The sequence below is a fragment of the Acinonyx jubatus genome, chromosome A2, assembly GCF_027475565.1.
Source record: "Acinonyx jubatus isolate Ajub_Pintada_27869175 chromosome A2, VMU_Ajub_asm_v1.0, whole genome shotgun sequence".
Lineage (NCBI taxonomy): Eukaryota > Metazoa > Chordata > Mammalia > Carnivora > Felidae > Acinonyx > Acinonyx jubatus.
The window spans coordinates 14,711,930-14,737,826 of record NC_069383.1 but is presented as its reverse complement, the minus strand read 5'-3'; the positions used below and the strand labels follow the sequence as shown (position 1 = coordinate 14,737,826).

At 48.3% G+C, this 25,897-nt stretch overlaps 1 protein-coding gene across 8 annotated transcripts in view; it reads right to left on the bottom strand.

Annotated features, from left to right (window-relative positions):
- HIPK2 (homeodomain interacting protein kinase 2) overlaps positions 1–25,897 on the bottom strand; it is a 180,280-nt gene that overhangs the window by 108,627 nt on the left and 45,756 nt on the right. For all 8 annotated transcript variants that reach the window (XM_053218009.1, XM_053218008.1, XM_027075587.2 and 5 more), the window contains exon 2: positions 10,835–11,918. In XM_053218009.1, coding sequence (XP_053073984.1) covers positions 10,835–11,918 — 1,084 coding nt within the window. The remainder of the gene's footprint in view (positions 1–10,834; positions 11,919–25,897) is intronic.

Genomic DNA, 25,897 nt, shown 5'->3' with positions numbered 1-25,897 from the left:
TACATACTCAAATATCCAACACACCGACACACCCAATACCCACCCCCGACACACAATCACACCAACACACACTCACATGCCATCGGACGGTTTCTGAACAGTCTCTTACGTCACTCCAGTCTTCGTTCCTTGACCTTCTGATGTCGGTAGAGATGGCGAGTGGACGCGGGAAGTCCTGGCAGGTGTCAAACCTTCACAAGGCTTCCAGGGTGCCGTTCTCCACTCTCCGAGGCCCCTGTGCCCGGCCCAAAGAGCGTAGTACTTCACAGCCTTCCTCCGGCTCACCAGTGGCAGCAGGGTGGCGACAGCCCATGCCCTCAAGTGAGGAACAGCACCCTGTCTTTCTATCCACACCAACACAGTTCCGTCACCTCTCCCTCCCGCCTCAGAGCGGGGATGTCGCTCCTCTCCTCCGATGCTGACCCCTTCACTGTTGAGCTGGACACCGTCCCTCCCTGACGCTGGAGGAGACCCACCAAACACACTCCCTGCACGCGGGCCCTCCTTCGTTTAGCACCTGTCGAAGGTAAAGCACGGTAGCGGGCCTCCACGTCGATAGAAATGATGAAGAAATCATGCACGATCCCAAAAAGCTTGGGAATACTGGGGATGTTGATAGCTAATAATGACACACACAGGCCAGACTGAGTGCAGGCTAGACCAGAGGCGCCTAACCGTGAAGGGAGCCCAAGGGAAAAGCATGATGGTTATGACAGGCGCCTCGGGCCAGGCTAGGCGCACACAGGTGAGTCAGACACACGCAGCTTGTTCGTTTAGTCCTTATAAAAGCTTCGGCAACAGCTGTGATCTTTCCCCCGTAAGAGGAAAGAACAATGAGCCTCAGAGAGGAGTGGGAACTTGCCTAAAATCACACAGCTATACGGGAGCAGGTCTGGAATTCAAAGCCAAGTCCGCTGCCACACATGGCGATGAGGAGAAGAACGGTGGTAAAAATGCCCGCAGCTCACATTTACGCAGAGCTCACCATGCGCCGAGCTCATGTGCAGCAATGCTCGAGCTGCCGCGTTCTCTGCGGGAAATCTCTGTTCGCTCAGCTCACACGTATGAAGACAGAGTTGAGGGAGTCATGTCTAGCATGTGAGTAAGGTCCCCCAGGGAAGCAGGTAAGAGGTTAGAGGCCCAGAGGACGGCACCGTCTTCACACCTTCAAGGTTCTCTAGTCAGATCGTGCTGTGCTCGACCCCGTCTCCGTGCTAGGGGAGTCGCTTCTAATTTTCTGCAAAGGTATAATGGGACATGACAGATGTTGGCTGATTTCAGGGAACTAATCTGTTAAAAGCCGAGTCAGCTGTCTTCAGGTTTTAAATTGAAATCTCACAGGTGGAAAGGCAAGATGCGAATGACTGTTTCTGGTGAGATGTGTACGTTCCCCCAAAGGCTGCCACTGCAGACCCATACGATCGGGTTCAGAGATGCCGGACGTCGCGGGCCCAGGGTTCGGGTGACCAGTGACAGAACACAAGCAACCGGGTGTGTGAGAGTGTCTGCCGTGTGGCAGTGTGAGCTGGGCTAAAACATATGGGGCCACCAATGCCATTCATTCATTCGTTCACATGGCCACTTAGCCATTAACTCATCCAACAAAGGAGCCAGAGGGAACAGTGCCTGCACACGTCCTGAGTGTGCTTGGATGACACGGGAAGAGGAGCAGTTCCCTCCGCCTCCCGCCACTGTGCCCTCAGGCCCCTGCCCCTGCCCAGGTATTCTCTCTCAGAGCCCAGCCCATCTCCCACCTCCCGCAGGCACCTAGTCAGCTACAAAAGGAAGGTGGGGTGGAGGCGGGATTTGTTAATGTCAGCTCTTAAGTCCTATCTCCAACGTCTAAAACACCGAAGTTTGGAGTTCGACTCTGAATTCTTAGCCTATACGGTCCTCACATTTGCCTAAAAGGGCATTTCCCTTTTAGTCGCTTTCCATCTAAACACACCTCACATGTGATTGGATTGGCGGGGAGGACCCAGAGGGAGGTCTGGGCGTGGTGCTGTAGCACACACCCCGGGGCCTTTCGGGCCATGGGTGTGGTCCCTCTGATTTCAGACGGTGACACGTCCCCTTTCTTTTCTGCTGCAGCCTCCTCTCAGTCTGCCCCAGCCCACAGGGTCCTCACACCAGCGTGGCCCACACAAGGGCACAGGACCCTCAACCTAGGGGGGTGGGTGCAGAGTCCCAGCCTCCGGCCCTCCCAGCGCCTGATCCCACAGGCCTTCAGTGGCCCCCTTGGAGGGAGAATGGGGCAGCTCCCTAATTTTCCTGTCACTTCCCCATTCCCTATGTCTCCCAGAAGGACTCTAGGCACCCGAGTCCTGCCTCAGGCTCTGCTTTGGGAACACCCAACCTGAGACCTTCATTCCCACAACACCAGCATCTGCATCTCTGCCTGGGAACGAGGGCCCATTATCCAGGGCCCAGTACCCAAGACCGAGAGCCCGGATCCTCCAGCTGGCTTTAAGACTGGTCAGCAGCCAACAGGGCTGAGGGAGAGAGGCGACCCCGGGCTTGTCTTGCACATTCTGCCTCCTCGGTTTAATAAGAGATGTCTATGCCGGGGGACAAGGGCAGTGGAACCTAGCACACCCAACCACTGGCTCCCCAAGGACAGCTCATTCCATTACAGATTTGGGGGCAGAGCCGCATAGTTGAGGGCACTCCTACTCATTTCTTGAAACCTCAGCACAAAGCACAGTGTCTGGCACATCTTCGGAATTCAAAAAATTACTTGTTCGATGCATAAATGAGGATTATAGCTCCAAACCCGCTGTGGCTCGAGGGAGAGCCCAGCAGCTACAGCGCGGTAAATGCTACATCTATTGTAAAGCATGAAGAGAGTAACTCGCATCATCTCCTCTGCCGCTCATCTGCTTTCTCACCTCACCCGACCAACCCACCTCCTCCTAACCACCCACCTGCCAGTTCACCAACACACACGTCTCCTACCTCACCAACTACTTTTGGATCTTCACTGTCACCACCACTGGGACATAAGGGGTTTGATCACAAGCAAAGGGGTTTGATCACAGGTGAAGGATCAACAGCTCGATGTCAGGCCGTCACCGGCGGCCCTGTTCTCCCATCTCAACCGGGCACACGGTATGCCCGCTGGGGGGTAGGCAAGGGGTGAGAGATTTTGGAACCCCTGCCACCCAGAGGAACAGTCCTCAGAGGATAAAATGATGATGGTGGTGGGGATGGTGATGGTGATGAACAGCAGGTGGAAGGCAACTTCTGGACGTGATGGATCCATTTACGGCAGACTGTGGTGACGGTTTCACGGTGCATACTTATCTCCAAACCCATTACGTTGCACACGTTAAATATGCACAGCTTTCTGTATGCCAGTCATACCTCATTAATGTTTTAACAGCAGAATTAGCTATAGAGCTTGTTTAAATGTATGTCACCTGGCCCCACCCCCAGAGAGCCTGTTCATTAGATTTGCTTTGCAACTCAGGAATCTCCATCTTATTTTTATTATTTTTTAATTTTTTCAAATGTCTTACTTATTTCTGAGAGAGAGAGAGGCAGAGGGAAAGAGAGAGAGAGAGAGAGAGAGAGACAGAGAGAGAATGTGAGCAGGGGAGGGGCAGAGAGACAGGGGGACACAGGATCCAAAGCGGGCTCTGTGCTGAGAGCAGACAGCCTGATAACGGGGCTCAAACTCACCTACCGTGAGATCATGACCTGAGCAGAAGCTGGATGCTTAACCAACTGAGCCACGCAGGCGCCTCAGGAATCTCCATTTTTGAGAAGTACTTGGGTGGTTCTGGGGCAGGAGGATCCTTAGATTACACTTTGGAAACAACAGGCTTATGCCTCGAGGCCCAAAGTGGTTGGGGCCCAGCCCCAAAGCGGTCTGGCCCACTGTCCTCAGGTTTCGGGACACGTAGTTGGTATCCCTGCAGCAAGGCAGGAAGCTGGGCCAAGTTTCCGGGGCATTAACGCTGCTCAATCTCTAGGGTTGCTCGGCTTTGCCCGTGTGGTCCGTGAAGGTGCAGGTTATTTCACGGTCTTTGAAGGTGTGCGTGTGTGTCTTTGCACGTACGTGCCTGTCCGCTGCATGTGTCCGTGTGTGTCCTTCCCTGAGGTGGTGTGGGGGACACCTGTGCCCGTTGGCATCTCTGCTGCAGCCACGTGTCAGCTTCTGCCACCAAGGCGCCACAAGGACACCTTTGTCTGCAAACGCCACGCACGGGTTTACGCTGTGGCACGCAGCTGGTGTGCACGAACACTTGCATACGCGGGTGCGCGTAGAAGGGAAGGGCACTTGGGCCGATGTAGTCGAGCACACACGAAGCTTCCCACTTGAGCTTTCCAGTAAGAAAATTTTAATTTCAAATTATTTCACTGTACGGTTCAAGGTCCCAGAGATGAGTAAAGGGAAATTGAAGATAACCTACCAGCTGGACAACTTACTGGTTACTTCTCAGACAAGCTGCAGCCCTAAAAGCTTTCACGTATTTATGGCCGTCTCCCTGGGTGGATGGGATTGTCAATGGGTTGAGTATTTCACTTAATACCCTCAAACTGGAGCCTTGTCCTGTTGTTATCTGCTAGTAACAAAAGACTCATTTAAAAAGCCAATGCCTGCAATGTGATTGGTTTCTACACTCTTCAATCAAACCTAACTTCTAGTCAGGCATCTTTTATACTTTATTATCTGTACAAGTTACGTAATTTTTGAAACTACTTACGTTTATGGCTTTATGAAGCTATGCCCCTCTTCTGAAGTGACTCAGAGTATGGCGTTTTAGAATGTGCCGTGTCCCCTCCTGATAGAGAGGCGATCATGGAGGGCTCCCAGTTTGGGGTAAGAAGGCCAAACTCAATCCACAGGAGAGAAAACAGTCCCAGGGCCACAGACAAAACCACCGACGCTGACCCACCATACGGCCAAACACAGGCCCTGGTCATAATGGGGTCCAGATGCAAGAGTGTGGATGGCTCCGTTGACGTTCTATCAGTGACTCAGTAGAACACAGTGAGCTGGGGACACACAGGGCCAGGAGAGGGGTGGAAGCCTCCTGACCCTTCCAGAGCCTATCACTCAATAGCAGGGGTGGGATTTGAAACCAGGTTCCAAAGAGACGAGAGCTTCGGAATTGTGCCTTAGAGAAAGCAAAGTCAATAAACAAAAGAAAGCAAAACAAACGGATAGAAAACTATCCCCTCTAGGCCAATTATGCAGTCACAGTACGTGGAAAGTTAAATGCACTAAAAGTGTTCACATTTATACTGGGGGGGGGGGGGGGGGATGGGGGGAGGCATCATAATCCAGGGCTTATTCCTAAACAACTAGTACTGTCTCCTAACCTCTGCGTTTCCCCCACTCTGTTTTTCTTTGCCATTCCCGTTGAATAACTTCATTAACATCCTTAACTTCGTTCAATTACTCTGTTGTTAAATCCCAGCCCCATATGCCTATGTTAATGTCCACGATCAGCCTGATTCCCCTAACCCTTACTTTCCGACTCAAGCCTTCAGCTCCTTCCAGATGTGACCATCTTCCCTCATTTATGCCAATCCTGGTGCCTCTCAGGCTCCCCTACCCCATCTCTCATTTCCTGTAAGACCCACCTCAACATTCCTCTGATACAGCTCTTGCTCTATAAATCTTCCCTGTTAGCCCATCTTGCAAATTCTTTCACTGACTTTGAATTTCTTTAACTGGTTTGCTCATGATTTGCTCCCTCCAGGCTCAATGAGTATCTGCAGAGTGATCAAACACTGGCAATAGCAAAACATCGGAATTACACTCCGGGTGATTCGTTTGTGTCCAGTGATCACCTCAGAGACACCATAAACTCCTCCAGATGAGTGATCTCTCCTTACCTCGTTCCCTTTAGTAGGTCTACCACAGGATGCACAGTAGGTACCTAGTGAATGGCAGATGAATGGAACTGAATTAAAATAGACCTTCACCCCACCTAAAACAACCATGTAACCAATCTGAAGACAGACTCTGCAACCAAAAGAATCAGACCAAAAAAAAGGTTAGATTATTCTAAAGAAGGAGATTATCTGGCCATTTTTTATGTCCTGGATTTTTATGCCCATTGTTTTTTTGAGGTTTTAGTAACGGTCTTAAGTGTTCCAAATTAAGTCTAGACGGAGTGTTCTGAATTGCCAGAAACAAAAAGAAATCCACACAGCTTAATCACTGACTATCCTTTGCCTGAATGGCATGTCTTTCCCTTTGTTTTTCCTGAGAGTAGAGCTTAATATTTGGTCCTGTTTTTAGTTTGCTGATCACGCCTATAGTGGAAATACCCCCATGTCGATTTACCATTGGCTTTCCCTCCACCAGAAAACAACAACAACAAAAAAGCAAACAAGCCCCACAAAAACTGGTATGGATGTAGATCAAATAAGGAAATGGCAGAGACTTCCAAGGTGAGGTAACAAAAGTAAGTTACCTACGACTCCATTTCTTAGGGTGTGAGCATGTGAAAAGCGAGACCATTAAGGAAATCTTTCTCCCTAGCAGTATTTCTTGGAGTGGACCTGAGGCCACCTGCACAAGCTCACCCCCAACTGTGTACAGTGAAGTATGTGTGCGTGGGGGGGGGGGGGGGGTGAGGTGGGGGGGGTGGAGACTCTCTCTGGAGGCGCTCCTCTGGAATTCTGATTTGGTGGGTATGGGGCAGGACCTTGGTAGAAATGTGTTCTTAACAAGCTCTCCTGGTGATTCTTATGCACAATACAGTTTGAGAAGCAACGGGATTTGGCAGTTAACTATGTAACAGACCTTCAAGTTGGAAGGTCAAGTAGGAAGGGGATACTCATGCATCAGATATAAAAAACTAAAAAAAGGAGCCTCTGTTTCCTGAAAAACTCAGAGTTGAGCTTGCCACTGCAGTAATATGCCCCCAACCTCGGCCACCCAAATGCCAGAGCTCCCTCCCCATAACACCACCTACTTTTCCAGGTACCTTGGGCCGAGGACAGGAACGTCTATGTCATACTGTTTCCACATCACACGTCGGGCAAGGGAATAAGATGATATTTAATACTGTCCCATTTAAAATAAGGAGGGACAGGCTTAAGCGCCCAACTTCGGCTCAGGTCAGATCTCACGGTTCGTGAGTTCGAGCCCTGTGTCAGGCTCTGTGCTGACAGCTCAGAGCCTAAGCCTGCTTCGAAAACTGTGTGTCCCTCTCTCTCTTCCCCTCCCCCATTCACACTCTGTCTCTCTCTCAAAAATAAACATTAAAAAAATTAAAGTAAAATAAGGAAGGGCATGCAAGTGTCCTCCTCTTTGAAAGGGAGGGGGGCGCCTGGGTGGCTCAGTCGGTTAAGTGTCTGACTTCGGCTCAGGTCATGATCTCACTGTTTGTGGGTTTGAGCCCCACGTTGGACTCTGTACTAACAGCTAAGAGTCTGGAGCCTGCTTCGGATTCTGTGTCTCCCCCTCTCTCTGCCCCTCCCATGCTCATGCTCTGTCTCTCTCTTGTCTCTCAGTAATAAATAAACGTTAAAAAAAAAAAAAAGAAAAAAAGAAAGGGAGAGATCCCCAGGGGATAATGTACCCAGCATAGATATAGGGGGATGCTGAGGGAACCAAGGGATCCACAGAAGGACAGATGCAGTGTGCTGACTTCCTTATCCCAGGCAGCTCAAACAGACACATTCTCTCAAGCTGTGGCTGTAAATGTCTTCCTTCTCAGATTAACAATGGACAATTGCAGATTTTCTTTCCATCCCCAGTCCCCATAAGAGGCAATGCAATTGGGAAAATCAACTAGATAAATGTGGCCTGGAGTTGGCTGTCCCTCAGAGCTAGGACTAACACAGATAGAGCTGAAGACTGTCCTCAAACACCTGGATTGCTCTCGATGGTTGCCAACTACTCTGGGATTCAGATGAGGCCTGGGGAAGGAACAGAATATCGGGCTCAAACTGGGCTGGCTTTCATGTTGACTGTGCCCTTGAATCCAGAGCTGGGCGCAGAAAGTCACTATAAGGACCCGAAGCAAGCTTTTTGGCCAAAGTGACCCTGAGGAGGAAGAGGTCAGCCTGCTCAGAATTTTGGTTAACAGTCATCTAAGGACCAAAGAAAAGGAGTCACATCACACCCAGGTGGAGGACCTTCCAAGAGTAATGGGGGTGCAGGGGCCAGAGGTGGAAGTTGGGGAGGGGGGAGCTAAAGAGAGCCTTGGGACTGTCTGCAAAGAAGCCTTCCACGCCCACCAGATGCCCTGAGCTGGGTCCCAGGCCCCAGGTGCAGACACAAAAGCAAAGTAAACTGCAGAGACCATCTGGTGGGAAAGGGACAGGCACAAGATGGTCAGATGTGAGGACATAAAGAATCCCAAAGTCAAAGTTACTGGATCCATCAAGTTGTACTCTGACAACTTGTATGCATTGCCTTTTTTAAAAAAAAAAAAAAAAAAGAAGAAAAACAACAACAACAACAACAACAACAACAACAATCAGTCCCACAACCCTGGGATCATGACCTGAGCCGAAATCAAGAGTTGGATGCTCAACCGACTGAGCCACCCGGGCACTTCTGCATTGCCTTTTGAACAGTTTTTAAAGGTCCTTTTATAAGTCGCCATGTTCACTTTCTAGTAAAGGCAAATAACACTGGTACCTGTTCGCTGAATGGCAATTTAGGGTAACTGAGTAATAAAAGCCCGAATACCAGCTATTCCTCAACCAGACCTGCGAAGGTGACAGGGCGATCACGCCGCCCAGAGCTACCCCTGGAAGAAGGGCACTTTCTAAAGAGAACATGCGTCAGCTGTCTCACCGCCACACGTCCTTGTCCTTCAACCCTTCCCTGGGGGTTCACGCAGGGCCCTATCCCGCAGCCTCCAAGCTCAGGCCCTGACTCCCCCTTGGCCACGGCGCGGCTCATGGTTTCCCTCTCCACGTGGCTCCAGAGCAGACGGACAGACAGCAAACTGCAAGCACGTGAGCAGTAGAACCGTCCCTCCCGGAACTGGCAGGGAGGCAGGGAGGCCAGGAGCGGAGGTCAGCAGAGGCTCCTCTTGGGCCGGGGAGATGGTGTGTCGGTGCATCTGGACGGAGTGGGAAAGGAACACTTGGGGAAGGACTGGGGTAGAGCCTGAAGAGCGGCTGTGGCCCAGCCTCCTAAAGGGGAGGGCGGGGCAGGCCCCCCCCCCCCCCCCCCCCCCCCCGCCCGAGACACAGCAGGGGTGGGGCCCAGAGGCCGGTGAGGCCCCACTGGATGACGAAGGGGCGGGGACACGACCTGTAGGCTCAGACCTCCCAGGGAAGGAGGTGTGAGGTTATCTGCGGAGGCCTGCAGGCTGAGGGCGGTAAACGGGGCATGGGGGGGCCTCGGGGATGGGTGACCAGTCCGAGGGGCCCACGCGCCTCTGGCACATTTCGCAGCCTTTCTCTGTGGCCGCGAGCATCAGGGCAGAAGGGCTCAGGCACACACGAGTCTTGGGACTTCGGTTTTATGGCCTACACGGCAACCTCTTAAATGTGGGTAGGCCCACGGCTTCTCACGGCAGCTCAGCTTCACGCCTCGCCGACTTCCACCCTCGCGGGCCTGCTCACCGTCACCTCAAACACCGCCCATCACGGTCTCCCCAGAACGGACTCTCCTGCCTCCCGTTCCTTCCCGCTCCTCACACGCCGACCACGAGCTGGACAGTGAGCGAGGCACTCGGGCGTGGTGACAGTGAGCGTCACCAGGGCGCATCGTCCCAGCAAGCCCGAGGCCGGTGACCGGACTTCCCCAGCTGGTGGGCAAGGAAGTGAAGGCACGGAGAAACAAGGCAACAAGCCCACGCCACACAGCTCAGCGAGAGGGGCTATCCGGTTCAACCCTGGCTCTCTCATCCGGGGACCCACCAGAGCTGCTGTTTCCAACCTTAGCTGCTGTGCTGGGATCCCCAGAAAAGCTGTTAAAATAACATCCGTGCACGACCCCACACCCAGAGAGGCTGATTCAGCTCGTGGGAATTAGGACCCCACCCGGCTTATTTTTCAACTCCACTCCTTACACCCCCCCCCCCCCCCCCCGCAGGTGACTGTAACACACGGGCCAGGGCTGGGAACAAGTATGCCAGAGACTCCAGAGGGTCTGGCCGGGGTGTTGTGCTGTACCCCGGGGCCCAGCAATGTGCCTGGCACGCGCTGGAAGGGCAGTCAATCCTTGCTGACTGACAGAAGGAATGCAAACGCCACACTCCCCATCCAGGGCTCCAAACCTGGAGCTCCCACCAGGCATGAGCTGACTGGCCCCTGGGCCACACCTCACCCTCCTGCCCCGCCTCCTCCCTGGGGACAGAAAAGTCATTCTCCCCGCCTCACCTTCGTCCTTTCACCCCGTTCACCCGCCTCAGTGCTTGCTCCATGTTTAAGGATGCAGCTGTGGCCCCTTGGTCTGGTATTTCAGACCCCAACACCCCAGTTTATCCTTTCAATCACATCTGCCACCACCCAGGTGCCCCGCTGTGCGGGCGGGGTCCTCCTCATCTCCCGTGCAAGTCTGGAGGCTTCCTGCAACAGTAACTCCGGTAGTGCCCGCCCCGTCCAGGCCTGGATCCTTCTCACCCACGAGGACCTAACTGCCCGGCGGTGCCCTTCACCCCAGCCTCCAGGGATTCCCTTCTGACTCCGAAGGTCTATGCCGAGGAGCCTACTTGGCTCCGGTCTCGCATGGCCTCTGACCATCATTTCCACGTGCACGTGTCCTCGTTTTCTGACTAAACTAAGATCACTTGAGGGCAACAACCGTGGGCACGTAATTTGGCTTCTCCCACAGTGGCCGCCACCGCCCACGCTCCGTGAGCCCCGCCGGGCCCTCGCCATTTCGTCTCTGTGTGAGTGGCCTTACCTGTAGTATCTGGACTGCAGGTAGGTGGAACACACAGCCTTGGACACGTGACTGGCTGAACCGAAGTCGATGACCTTCACTCTGTACGGCTGCCTAGACGGATCTACCAGCATGATGTTTTCCGGTTTGAGGTCGGCATGGATGAGACCGAGGCTTTTCAGCTTCATCAGGGCTGTGGCTACCTGCTGGAGGACTGGGCGGATGTACTTGAGGGGCAAGGGGCTGAACTTGTTCTGCTTCAGAAAGTCATAGAGGTTCTGCTCCAACATCTCAAAGACCAAGCACGTGTGGTTCTTGTGCTGGAAACACTCGTAGGCACGGACAAAGTTGTAGTCGTCGGCGCTCTCTGTGCTCAAGCGGGCCAGGATGCTCACCTCGATCTGACCCTGCCGGGCATATGACGGGTGGTTCTTCAGGATTTTGATGGCCACGATCTCATTGGTGCCCCGTTTCCAGCACTTGACCACTTGCCCAAACGTCCCTCGGCCCAGGAATTCTAAAACTTCATAAGTGTTGGTCATGGAACACAGCACCTCATGCTGGACCAGCTGGTAATCACCCTCGCTGTTGGAGCCACTGTTTTTGGAGGTGGCAGTCGATGTGGTGGCAGTGGCTACAGTGGCCCCACTGGCGTTATTCTGAATCATGGGTGGATGCTCTTCTATGATCTGCACGCTGCTCGTGTTCTCAATCTCCTCACTCTTACGCTTGAGTCCACATTTTTGGTAGGTATCGAGAAGGCTCACAGTGCTGCGACGCATCAGGTTGTGTGGTCCGCCGAGGACTTGCCCGGTGACAGAAGTGCTACTTGCTGATGTTACGACTATGTGCCCGGTGCTTCCTGGGAAGATGATGGTCTGCTCGTAAGGTAGGCTTGGGTTTGGGATCGGCAAGGAGGTGCTGACGGTTGTGGTGGCTGGCTGAGAAGGCGGGATGTTCTTGCTCTGGCTGTACACTTTGCTGTGGGAGCCGTACCCAGTCATGTCCCAGGCGGAACTCGGCTCCACTTTCAGTTTCTTCACACTACAGAAGGCACTTGATTGAAGGGTGTGAGGGGAGAAGACTTGCACATGTGAGGCCATACCTAGGAGGAAAAGAAAGGGAAAGACACATATTTTAGTCGCCCCGAAACGGACGAGCTCAGCAGATTCATCTCAGTTGTGACCGGTGGCTCGGGTCCTAGAGAATATTTTCCTCCCACTTCAAAGCAAGGTTGGGAAAGTGAATCTATCCACCCCCCCCACCCCGGGGAAGCACATTCTGGTCACTCAGTTCGTGGGGCCGAGGAGTTCGTGTTCCGCCTGCCCCCGTGGGGGGTGGGGAGGGAGAGAATTGTAGAGTCAGTCAGGAATACAATCAAGACTCAGATACAGAGTTGGAATATCAGGACTTTGTGCGTGACTTACTTGTTTTTATAAATACTGTTTGTGATAGAAACAGATTCTTCCCCAATTCTCGCTGGGTTGCAATCCTACTAAAACCGAGGACTGTATCAGGGGGCCCAGGTAACTGTTAGACTTAATTGTCCCACATGGTCTGCTACTCCTTGTCACAGACCCTGTTGGGTTAACTCGTTAGAAGAAACATCTTCCTCTACGGGTCCAGGCATGGCGCCACTCATGATCCGGTAGCTTCTGGATGAATCGTAATTACCCCCTGGGATCTTAGTCATCTTAAATGAATTCTCTAGGGCTGAGTAGATCAGCAGTTAGTCTGATGCTTTCATTTAGATGGTCTAAATAAAACATTTTGTCATTTATTTTGTTTTATATCATTGAAACCTTTACTTTTTTTGTGGGGGGGGGGAGGAGTGGGTAGCACCATTTATGGGCTCTACTCACTAACTTTTCCTGCTGAATTCATCTATCCATAAATTTATCCATAAAGTACTGTTCTTTCGTACCAACATCTCAGCCACAATTTAGATAACCTCAGAAATCTATTAGACTATAACTCTGGAATAGTTGCACAATTTAGAATTTTGGTGATTCTAAAAACAAACAAAAATCATAGAAAAGTATCAAGGAAAAATAAGGCAACGAATTGAGGAAGGTAAGTTCTTAACAGTGAAAGTGAAAACAAACACTGCTCATCATCTAACTGTAGTTGATAAACATTCATTTTTTTGAGAGAGAGAGAGAGAGAGAGAGAGCAGGGGAGAGGGGAAGAGGAGAGAGAGAGAATCCCAAGCAGACTCCATGACCAGCGTGGAGGCCAATGTGGGGCTCAGTCTCACAACTGTGAGATCATGACCTGAGCCAAAATCAAGGTGGACGTTCAACTGAGCCACCCAGATACGCCATAACCATTTCTCATAGAAGCACAAGGACAGTGGGATTTCCATCAAGGACTGCTGTTGTCTAGCCATCCTTGTGTTCCTGTCTCAGACCCCTCGCATTAACCTAGAGTGGTCATTAAACATTTTCCTTCACACCCTGTCACCTGTCACCCTAGCCACCCTCCCTCCCAGCAGATACCTTCCACTTGTCCAGGAGCCCAACACCTGCAGTCTTGCTTTCCACCTTTATTCTCTTCATTTCAGAACATTCCTGAATCTACATCCAGCCCCCATCCTTTCTGCTTTCTCCCCGGTCTCAGAGGAAGCTGTGTCTCTCATTTCCAACCCCCAAATCTCCTTTCATTCTCATGATTCCTCCTCTCCAGTTCCCTCCACTGTCCTCTCCCTCTCCCAGAGCTTTCAATTTCTGCTTGTTAATTAGATCCAGGTCCTTAGTAGGTATTTAATAAAGTTTTGCCAAGCAAATCAATGACTTAATCTTTTTCTGCCTTCCTGTGTCACCGTGTCACACATTCCCAACTTAGAAGGTAAGAAGAGTAACAGCCATACTCTCCCCCTTTAATTTTTTCCTTCTCACCTGTCATCAGTGGTTTATGCTCCCTTTTCTTCAAGGCTCTCTCCTTAGTCTACGCCCCCATCCCGCACATCCACACACTACAGGGCTGTGTTCTGCAAGGTCTTAAAGGTAAATGACTTCCTAATTGCCTAAACCAATGGCCCCTTTTCAGCCCCTATTCTCCTTGACCTCCCTGCAACATCTGATATGCTGACCACAACTTCCTTCTCGATGCTCTTATCTGTGCTTATGAGAATCTGTAATCTCCTCCTCCAGTGTCTGATTGCACACTGTGTGCCTGGGTGGTTCCTTTTCCTCTTCCTCCTTTAAAATTTCCAACATTTTGACTCTGTTCTCTCTGGAAGATATTCATTCAAACAGTTTGAGCTGTCATTTTTATGCAGGCGACTCCCACCATTTATCTCAGGCCAGGTTCTCCCTCTTATCTTCCATTAGGAAGTTCTGCCTCCTGCAACGTCAAAGACTATCTCCCAAAGCTGAATTCCTTATCTTCTCCTAAAACTTTAGCCATCTCATGCCCCTTTCTAACATCCCCCTTTCTGTTCATAGAATATTCTTCTAGTCACTTGGTTCCGAAAATGTGGATTTACCTTTGATGAGTCTTCTTTTATCCATGGACAACCATTTCTCTTTCTTTCAAAATGTCTTTTGTAGCCATCTCTTTATTTCCATTCTGGCTGCCACTTCCATGATTAAAGCATTTATTTATCACTTGCTAATAGGACTAGGGCAAATGCCAACATCTGGTCTACCTGAGAAGTCTTTTCCTCTAACTTGTCCATATTCAGTCACCAGATTAATCTTCCTAGAATAATTCTAGGCACATTACTCCCCTGTCCAAAAACTTTCAGTGTCTTCTTAGTGTCTACAAGATAAAGCTGAGGACTCTTTCACTTAACACTATCACATTCAATTTCAATTACCTTCTTGGTTTCATCTCCAACGAAGAACTATCCTCAACCCCCAACTTCAATTAAGCAGTTCTATCACTGTTTCTAGAATGTCTCTACATGTCCTACCTCCACACTCCTATCCCCATTCCCTCATCTGGCACGCCTTCACTGTTTCTCTGAAGTTATTCAAAGACAAGACAATTCGGATCCCTCCTCTTCCCAGACCTCACCAACCCACAGTGATCATTCCCGAATCTCTTCCCCTACAGCACTTACCATATGCACTATCCATTTGGCCACAAATTGTACCTCTGCCTTGCAAAATCTTGTCTTGTTGAGCTGAATTACTTATTTTTTGTGCTATTTCACTTGTTACACATTTAGGTCATGTTTCCATAACCAGCTTATATTCTGGATCCAAGAGCTACAGTTTATATTATCCATGGCAGGCACTCAGTTGATGGAATAAAAGCACTCTAACTGGCCAGACCTCCAGGAGAGCTTAGCTCTCTAGCCATAGAGCAATGACCAGTCATGGGCACCTATGGGACCTGGCCATCCCCCGGAAAGTAAAGACAAACCTGTCGCTATCTTCCCACCCATACCAAGGCTTTTTTAAAAAAAAACGAGGCAGGGGTTGGGCAGCTCCTGCCCTGATGTCAGCACTCACAGTCTATCGGTACTTTCAGTCTGGACATGCTCTGACTGTCCACAAGCAGCCTCAGCCTGACACCCAGCACCTGCTCGGAGCCCCACCTTCATCCTGATCCCATAGATCTAAGAAAGGCTTCCCTTCCTGTTTGGATCCTGAACTCCAATATCTACCTATGCAAAATGACTACACCTCCATATACATCTTTCTGCCCGGCAAGACCATTTTGGCTTGCTTATTCAGATTCTACACTTTACCTATTTTTTCCCCATTGCTCTTTCTGTTCAAGTCAACCTCCCTCTAATTCTGTTGTAATACTGAAAATGTTGTTTTCTATAGTCACTAGTACTAAATATTCATATTGTCCTAGATGTTGTCCACTATGTAGAAATAACCAGTCCCTCGACTTTTAGTAACTTATCTACTGGAGGCAAAGCATTTCCTTTGTCCTTTGCTACCTCATGTGCCCCTCATTCCTCAACGCTCAAGTACTTGGGGAGGGAAGGGTCGCATGGCATTGGAAGAAAGTTGCTGATGTTACATAAGGGAGAAGTGGCTCTTTTCTCTATTTTCACTGTTTCAAAAACATTTTGTAGAAAAGCCAGAGTGTAGAAGTGGAAATTTACAGAGGGGAAGAGGATGGCTTATGACTTATTTGTTATTGGGATGACAGCCAAGGGTCATAAAATTGTGGAAATCATTGCTGGCTACCTCTGGTGACAGATGCCCAGGACCAGAGAGGAGATGCGCGTGGCTAACAATGCCCTTCATCGCGCCTGGGGCCTCAAATGCTATTCCTCAGGATTACCATGATTCTCCAGATTTTAAAATCTCAAGTACCCACTAGGCTCTGGGCCAGATGTACTATGGATAGGGTAAGCACACGTCCGACTTTGTCTGGGACAGTCCAGAGTTACTCTTTCCAATCCATTCTCACAAAGGTCCTAGTTTGAAAGCTAGGAAGACAATTGATGGGTTTAGGCTCCCAGGATTAAGCGGAAAAATCAGGCCCTGACCCTAGACATTCCAACCAAAACAATTCTATGTGCCTCTTTGTCTCTGTCTTAATGGTTTATTGATAAATTCCGTTTTCTAGGATTAAGAGTAATTTTTCCACCTAAAAATAAGAATAGCTAAATATCTTCCTCATTTTCCTGAAGGATTAGTGCACAAGATTTTTTAAATGTCATTCATTAAAGGACTGGTTCATTTAGTTCTTTTTTCTCCCCCTGCTTAGTTGCTTAGTTTCTTCATAATTTTTTATTTCACAACTAGAAGAACTGAAAAGTTGCTTCACATCTGAGTACATTTCCTTTCCATTTCACCACCCCAAAATTATCTACTGGAAGATCAGACTCTGGTGAAACCATGGGGATGAGTGAGGGTTCAACTATGATTTAAAAAGAAATTAAATTGAATTCAACTTCACTGAATTCTACCAAAGCTTGAGAGAAGGAATTGTAAGTAAAATAATGGCACCATTTCCCGCAGTGAATAAGGTTTAATTGTGGTTTGGCAGATGTGAAATAGATTACCACACAGAATCCAGTTACATTATTCGTGAGAACACAATCGTGAGCACCACAATCGTGAGCACCTTGGTGTAGAAGGTATACACGTCCCCACTTCCCCAAATTCTCTGACACACACTTCTGCTGAGTAATGAGTGTTTGATAGGAGCAATCAGGAACTTAAAGGAAGGATTAATTCCCATACCCGACGGGATGCCGTATCTGTATCATAAATCAAATTATTACATGAAGATATCGTCCAGTTCTAGAATATTTCAAAAGAAATGTCAAAAATATACGAATGCTAGAAATAAGCACCTGAATGGATATTTTTCAACATCTAGGGTTAATCTGAAAAACATCACCCTGTACAACATGATAATTGGACGCCTCGGGGCTTGAAAAGTCCTAGGAAAAAAATGTCTTCATGGACACGCAAAACCATATTCATACAATTTTAATGATAGTCTCCCTGCTTATCAAGTTTATATTTCACAACTAGTGCAAAGATAATTTCAGATTAGCCAATTTTAAATGATATATTTCCAAAATAGTGTACACTAAATGCCTGTGGGGCTTTTACATTGTTTTCAATCAAAGTCGGTTTATCCTCTAGTGGTGTAACGTTAAATATACAGTCTACTCCATCAGAGCACAGTTGAGAAGCAAACATACACTCGACAGAATTCTTTTGTCAATAATGACAATAACAATACTACTGACTGCATTAAGGGTCCTCTATATAAAAAAGGCTGGGGCTGGGCACAGAAGGAAACACAAAGACATCTAACACATCAGCATTGCCTAAAGGAGCCTAAAATCTCATGGGTTTGTCAAGTTCACTGCAAATTAAAAAACAACAGGCAATTCTAGGCAACTTTGAGTAACTAGTCAAGCTAAACATGACAGGAGTTTAGAGGAGCTAAGACTTGAGCTGAGATTAGAGAGAGGGGGTATCTTTGAAATGTTCCAGGTCCTGCTAACTGGCGTAAGCAAACTGTGGGGAGCAGCCGGCACTATGGCCCTATGCCCTCAGGAAGTTTAGGATTTGCTTGGAGATGACAATGTAGGGGCATTTTACATAGGAAAACAACAACAAATGCTAAACGAATAAACAACCGTGTGTACCAATACCTACCCACCCAGAACTGTCATCTTCTAACTCAGTCTTTCAGAAGTAAGTTTTGAATACTCAGTAAGGCTGGGGTGGAGCCCGACCACTAAAGCCACTCCCATCCAACCTTTAGCCTTCACCCGGCCTTACTGACTGTCCTCTAACACAATTAACAAGTTGCAGAGGGACTATCATTGACTTTGCTCTCTGTGTCAGACCCCGGGTGCTTACACCCCACAACTGTAAAGTGCATTTTCCCTGTTTTACAGATGAGTTAATGGAGTCTGGGGACATGATCTTGTTTGTCCAAGGTCACTTTGCTACTACGAGCAGGGCTGGGATTTGATCTGATATCTGCCTGACTCTCAACTCATGCTATTAACCATTCTTTTTCACTCTTCAGGTTCTCAGACTAGAAGTTCCAAACAAGGAGACGGGTCCAACAGGCAAGGAGAAATAAAAGCTGATATGGGAGAAGCAACAGATGTAAAGTATGGGGCACCCCCGACTGCGCACCACCTGCTAAAATCATGGGCACCCACGACAGTGATCATCCTAAGCCATCTACCATTTCTGCATCGTCTGGTTCCCATAACATCCGAGAAACACAACCAGTCAAAATTGGTCAAATAAAATAAGTGTACATCATTAAAGAGGTAAACCTCACTTGTCCGATGCAGAGTGGCCCCAGTGGGCAGAGCACTGGTCTGGAGCGAGATGATCTGGGCTGTCACGGCAGTCCAGGGGTGAGGCAATGAGGATCTGGACTAAGGGACTGTCTGAGGAAACAGAAAGGAGGTAGCAGAAACACAAGGCTTTGTGGAGAAGAAAAGACAAGACACACTGAAAGGTGGGATGTAAGGGCAAAGGAGAGAGAAATCAAATATGTCTGGGGGACTCAAAGGAGCAGGGTTCCACGGCCGTGGCAGGAAAGACAGGGAGTGGAAGCAAAGCTGTCTGTCTCGGGGGCGGGGGATGGGATAACAGAACAGGTTTTCCACAAGTGGAGCTACAGCACTGGCAAGGTGCCCAAGTGGAGATATTCAGTGTTGAACTCTTCACGCTGCAACTCTGAGGCAAGGAATTCCTTAATTTACCCAAACTAAAGTGTCAGGAGTCTCTGGTCACTGACCATCAGCATCTACTTCCCATTTGCTCAGTTGAGTCTTGAATGAGGATACACCATCTTGAAAAGAGAATGGATTCCAACAAGGTGCGCTAACCTGGCACAGGATTAGTCAGAGGGGGAAGAGGGCAGGGTGACCCTGGATCAGCTCACGCGCACACCAGAGATTGCTAAACAAAGATCAGCAGGACCACTGACAAAGATACCAAAAGGGGAAAAGACTAAAATCAAAAGTTCACATCCCAAAGAGACGGAGGAAGGAAAGGTGTCCTTGATTTTGAGGGGAGAGTCCGGCTGGAAGAGCTCTATTTTGGACAGATTTCATTGTAGGCATTGATAACAACATAGAGGAAACGTTCTATATGTACTGAGAAAAAAACCAGGACAGGAGAATGAGCGAGAGATCGTGACTGGAGATATTGACCTTAAGGACCATCACCAACACCTAGATGGAAATGGAGTCCGTGTGGGTAAAGCTGTTTCCCAGGAGAAACGGTGTAGAAAGTAGAGCAGATGGCAAATAAAGAAATCCTTGGGGGCACAGACGTTGTCGAATAGTATGAGGAAAGTATGAGTCATGGGGAAAAGTCAAGCATAAAATGATGATAAACACAATTAAGGGATTGATCCTAGAGAAGGAAAACAGAGAAAGAGCTACTGGGCCTGGCTGGATACAAGCCAATGGCCGTCTTTTCCCACAGTGTCAGGAGGAGAGAAAGAAGGGGTGCTTTCCCGGGAAGAGAAGCAAACGCACCAAGTTACCCTCTTGCTTTTCCAAGAAATGTGATTCTCTTCAGGACTCTCAAAATCCTTTACGTCATCTGCCTTGAATCTACAAATTCTACCAGAAGCTGGAGCCCTTCAATTGAGAAAGCATCCTGTCCTCGCCATTTGCAAATTCTCCTCATCTGTCTTCCTACGGGCTCGTGATGTGTCGAAATCGGCCCATCTCAGGTTCAGACTTACTTCTTTTTGGAAGTTGCTAACCTCACCTATAACAGCTTTGAGCCTCTCTCACATTCACCTTGCTGTGACTCTACCATATTGCCTGAACAAAGCCATAAACCGTGATAGATGAACCAGCCTTTCACGGCAGCAGGTGAGTACTGTAGTCCACGAATGGATTATGTGGAGGCCATGTTACCAGGTGTTTACAGGCAATCTGGAAATTAGGAATCCAATATAATTCTGGTGAAGGAAAGAATGATGCCATTAAGACACACATACTTTCCAGTTTCTTTCTCTAGGAAATTGGCGGAATCCATGAAAGGAGAAAACGAACTCAAAAACTCCTTTTTAAAACAATAGTTGCATTAATCAACACTCTTGTTAGTAAAAAAACAAGGAACAAAAAAAACCCCTAAACTCCTGAACATTAGAGTATTAGTTTCCTGGGGCTGCTGTAAGACAGGACCACAGACTGGGTGGCTGAAGCAACAGGAATTTGTTCTCTCACAGTTCTAGAGGCTGGAGGTCAAGATCAAGGTGTTGGTAGGTTCAGTTCCTTCCGAGGACTCGTTCCCAGAATCCGTTCCAAGGCTCTTCATGGTCTATAGGAGGCTGTGTTCTCCCTGTGTGTCTTCACTCCCTCTTCCCTCCATGCATGTCTCTGTGTCCAAATTTCCCTTTTTATAAGGACACCAGTCATGTTGGATTAGGACCCACCCTGATGACCTTACTGTAACTTGATTAGCTCTGTAAAGATTGTGTCTCCAAACAAGGTCACGTTCTGAAGTACTGGGTGTTAGAATGAAGCATGTGAGTTTGGGGTGGGGGGCACAATTCAACCCATAATAATAGGTTTAAGGAAACCAAAAGCTTTTTTACCAGACTTTAATCTTCTCAGGATATAGAGTCTGGATATTCCAAAAGAACTCCCTCCGTTTTTCCCTCCTTAGAGAGAAGATATTTCATTTTGTGATTTCCCCATATCTTGCCTCGAATGACCTATGAGGGCATTTCAATTAGTCACATATTACATATGGAAACAAGCAAAAGCAAAGTGGTTATTTTCAATTAAATTCTGCATGACGTGCATGTTCTAGTGCTTCTGGAAAAGGCCATGCAGGGATGTACCTGTTATGTATCCTGAGGATAACTGCAGTCAACTCTGATATAAAGGAGAGTTGGCAGGGACATGTTAGTAACACCCAAATGGGAAAGAGTCAGCCAAGTCTCTAGTTCTGACTCTGGGTGTATCAAATATTTGTGAAGTAGGACATGAGTAAGCTCAAAAGAGACATCATTTGGGGGCTGGGCATGGGATGGGAGTTTTCTTCTCGGGCCAGTCTTGTGTCACACGTACTAATTCTCTTCTGCTGTCCACACTGTTCTTTTCATGCAAAGCCTGTGGCGGCTGTGACATTTCCCAGCTTTGCATTTTCCTTCCAACTGAGGATCTCAAGAAGAGAGGCCTTCCTAAACAAACTTGATGGGATGAAAAGGGTAAATATCCACCAACTGTAAAAACAAAACCAGCTTTACTCCTGGTTTCAACACAGATAAATTCCATTCAAATATACATTTTCCAAGGATCTAGAAGGATGCTCATTTTGTTCCTGAAATGTTCTAAATAAGGCGGTTGAACTTTCAATGGTATTAATTTCCAGGTGTTTGAGTCACAAATTTTTGCAAAAGCCTTGTCCTCGAATCTCTCAGCCACTCTCTCTCATTACCGCCCCCCCCCCATTCACTACTGCTCCAAAATCATGACTGACACCTCAAGAAACGAGTGAGCCAGAACTGGAACAGATCTTGGGGAGACCAGGTATGTATCTGGCAATGCCATGCAAGCCTCAGTTTCGAGTTTTCTATCCTTTAGAAATGTCTTATAAAGTCTAGTCCGAATCAAGGCTAAAAATCCATTAGGCTTTTTACTCTCGAGTGCAAAACAGAGTTATTCTGGTACCATACTGGTAAAGTAAAATCAAATGGTCTCCTTACTTAACCGTCACTCATCCCATGCCCAGCCCACAACCGATTTGTCTTTCTGAGCTCATTTAGGTTCACCTCCGGAAATGCTTGGCACACTCAGCATTGGAACAGGAAACCTACTTTCCTCTTCCCCATTTGGTATTCTAATTACTGTGCCACACCAACTCTCTTTGACACCAAAGAGTACGCAAATTCCATTACTCTATGGAATGCTATTGCTACGTGTCCCCTCAAAAGATATGCTGGAGTCCTAACCCCCGATACTCGCAAAGGTGACCTTCTTTAGAAAGGAGGTCTTGAGGCTGTGATCCAGTTAAGATGAGGCCATTAAGGTGACTCCAAATCCAATACAACTGGTGTCCTTATAGGAAGAGGAGGAAAGACACAGACACACAGAGAATTCCGCGTTAAAGACAGAGGCGGAGATCAGAGTGGTGTGGCCGCAAGCCTAAGCGTGCTGAGGGCTGCGGGTGCCACCAGAAGCTAGGGAGCGGCCAGGAAGGCTCTGCCCGGAGCCGCAGTGGGAGCCAGGCCCTGGTGACACTCTGCTTTCCGACTTCTGGCCTCTGAACTATGAGAGAATAATTTTGTGTTGTTTCAAGCCACATTTTGGGTACCTTAATGCGATCATAGCGCTAGGAAACGAATATAACTCTGTAATATATTTCAGGATCTATTTCACCGAAAAAAATATGTTTGTACTCAAGCTGTGATAAAGCATTTGTAACAATCGCAGGGTCACGCGGGCCAAATGGAGTCTGTCTTTGCCGCCTCTTGGTTGAAAAGCTCTAGAAGCATCCTCAGCTTTACTCCCATGGCTTAGTCACCAATCCTGCCAGGGCGCAGAGCACCTCCCCTTTCGATGCGAATACATTTGTTCAGGGCAACCCACGTTCGACTTCAGAACAACAAAATTTGGGACGAGAGCAGGCGACAGTTCCATCTGGGCTCAGCTGCAGCTCACCAGCAGTTAAGGAGTCCGGGGAAGGCATTTCCTCAGACCCGCCCTCTTGAAACCTCAACTCCTTGCTGTTAGACAAAGAAGCCAGGACAAAGGCCCGCCGCCTGCAATCTGCTCCCGGTACAACACCTGTTCGCTGCCTCTTGTGCTCATGTTTATGTATGCCTCCTAACGTTTCTCTCCTAGGCTGTTATCTACCCGCAAAGAAAACTTCGTGAAAGCTGTCAGGCAGACACAGGCATGCCTGTGAAGCCGCCCGCATGCAGGCCTCTCTCCCTTGGGTTCTCTTCAAACCCAGGATCCACCCCTCCCTCGGCCGGGGGCACAGCAGCACACCCCTCTTCCCGGACTGAAATGCCGACCGCCGCTCCCATCGGGAACTCTCCATTACTGCTCCTTTGCTCCCTGGCGGGTTTTTTTTCATTGCTCTCAGTTGCTTTAACTGACATCTGACAAAACTCCATTACAGATCATTTTGGGGAAAGGGAGAGGAAGTGCCACTCCCGTGGTGGAAAGAGAAGGAAAGTGGGAAGACACAAAGGAAGACAAGTCAGAGAAATGGGTGGAAGGCTGGCAGAGATGCTGGGAGGAAGGTAGGGGAGGAGGAAAAGGTAAAAGAAAAGATGGCAGGGGCGCCTGGATGGCTCAGTCGGTTGAGTGTCCGACTTCGGCTCAGGTCATGATCTCGCCGTCTTGTGAATTCGAGCCCCGCGTCGGGCTCTGTGCTGACAGCTCAGAGCCTGGAGCCTGCTTCGGATTCTGTGTCTCCCTCTCTCTCTGCCCCTTCCCGGCTCTTGCTCTGTCTCTCAAAAATAAATAAACGTTTAAAAAAAAATTTTTTTTTTTTTTAAAGAAAAAGATGGCAGAGAAGTGAGAAAACGCTTGTGCAGATTAAGGTGGGCTCTTATGTCTGCCACAAGGACACTTTCATGCTAGGAGTCACTGCCATCAGGCCAGCCCCGGTGCGGTTATCAGCCCACAGCCTGGGTGCTGGGCTACCCATAGGCGGCACCGAGGGGAGGTGACGCTCTGACGGTTACTGGCACCTTCCTCCCACAGCATGGCTCACACGTAGGAGGGCCTGCCCGTGTCCTGCCTCGTAACGCAGGCAGGCACCTGGTGACGCGGGGTACCAGCGTTCTGAGAGCTCATTCCAGACTGTTTCCGAGTTCCCGGGGAGCACGTCGGCCGCGGGCTCTGCCCCTCGCTGGCTGCGCCGTCTCGGCATGCCGCACGGCCTCTCTAGGCCTCAGCGTCCTCTTCCAGAAAATGGGCACAGCGAGAGCTTCTCAGGGGGTCGTGGTGAGGATTAATGGCACGAGGACACGCGAGCACTCAGCCCGGTGCCTGGCCCACACGCGCAGTTCGGTGTGCCATCTCCGGATGGACAAAGGAAACAGAGAAACAATGAAATGGGTCTCATCTATTACTTATCTCAAATGCTACTCCGTCAGGAAAGGCAAGTTTGATCAGGAAGAAAGCAACTTCCGATGACCCTGAAGAGGATGCTGGGAAACTTCAAGAGCCTATATTTTACCTAATTTGCCTAAAAAACATGTGCCTTTTTTCCCCTTGTAACTCTTTTCTTCTTTTCAAGTTTTGATTTGTTTTATTTAAAACAAATTTGTTTAACGTTTTATTTATTTTTGAGAGTGAGAGAGACAGACAGACGGAGTGTGACAGGGGAAGGGGCAGAGAGAGAGGGAGACACAGAATGTGCAGCAGGCTCCAGGCTCTGAGCTGTCAGCACAGAGCCCGACGCGCGGCTCGAACTAGTGAACCCCGAGATCATGACGTGAGTGAAGTCAACGTTTAACCGACTGAACCACCCAGGTGCCCCGCAAGTTTTTAATTTGAACTCTCCCGTGACGTGGCTTCTTTTCTCTCTCTAGTTGTGTAGTTCTCTCAGCATTCAGACTGATTTCTTGGTGTTTGAAATGATTTGGTATTCACCTGCTATGCTCGAGGGACGAGGTGAGACTAGGCCACCCTAACTCCTCCAGGACTCCTTATAATGCTTTATACCAAAGTTCTACCCCTGGTCATAATTGGGACTCTTTTTTTATTTTATTTTATTTTTATTTTATTTTATTTTATTTTATTTTATTTTATTTTATTTTATTTTATTTTATTTTATTTTATTTTATTTTATTTTATTTTATTTTATTTTATTTTATTTTATTTTATTTTATTTTATTTTATTTTATTTTATTTTATTTTATTTTATTTTATTCATAAGCATAATTGACATACAGTATCATGTTAGCATCTGGTATGCAACATGGTTAGTGACTTGACATTTGTAGACATTGTGAAGTGACCACCAAATAAGTCTAGTCACCATCTGTCACCTTACAGAGGTCCTACAATATGATTGAACTCTATTCCCCATGCCGCATGTTATATCCCCATGGCCTACTTATTTTATAACTAGAGGTCTGTAGCTCTTAATCCCCTCCACCAACCTCCCCTCCCCCCCGCCCCCTTCCCTCTGGCAAACACCAGTCTGTTCTCTGTATCTGTGAATCTAGGTTTTGTTTTGGGTTGGTTGGTTTTTGTTTCTTAGATTCCACATATAAATGAAATCAGGCAGCATTTGTCTTTCTCTGATTTATTTCACTTAATGTAATACCCTCTAGGTCCATCCAAGTTGTAACAAATGACAAGATTCATTCTTTTTTATGGCTGAGTAGTATTCCATTGTGTGTGTGTATGTCACATCTTCTTTATCCATTCATCATTTGATGGACACCTGCGTTGTTTCCCCATCTTGGCTACTGTAAATAACGCTGCAGTGAACACAGGGGTGCATCTATCTTTGCAAATTAGTGTTTTTCTTTCCTTTTGCCGGAAAGCCAGTAGTGGACTTGCTGGATCATATGGTGGCTCTATTTTTAATTTTTTGAGGAACCTCCATACCGTTTCCATAGCGGCTGCACCAGTTTATATTCTCACCAAGAGTGCACAAGGGTTCCTTTTCCTCCACATCCTCTAAC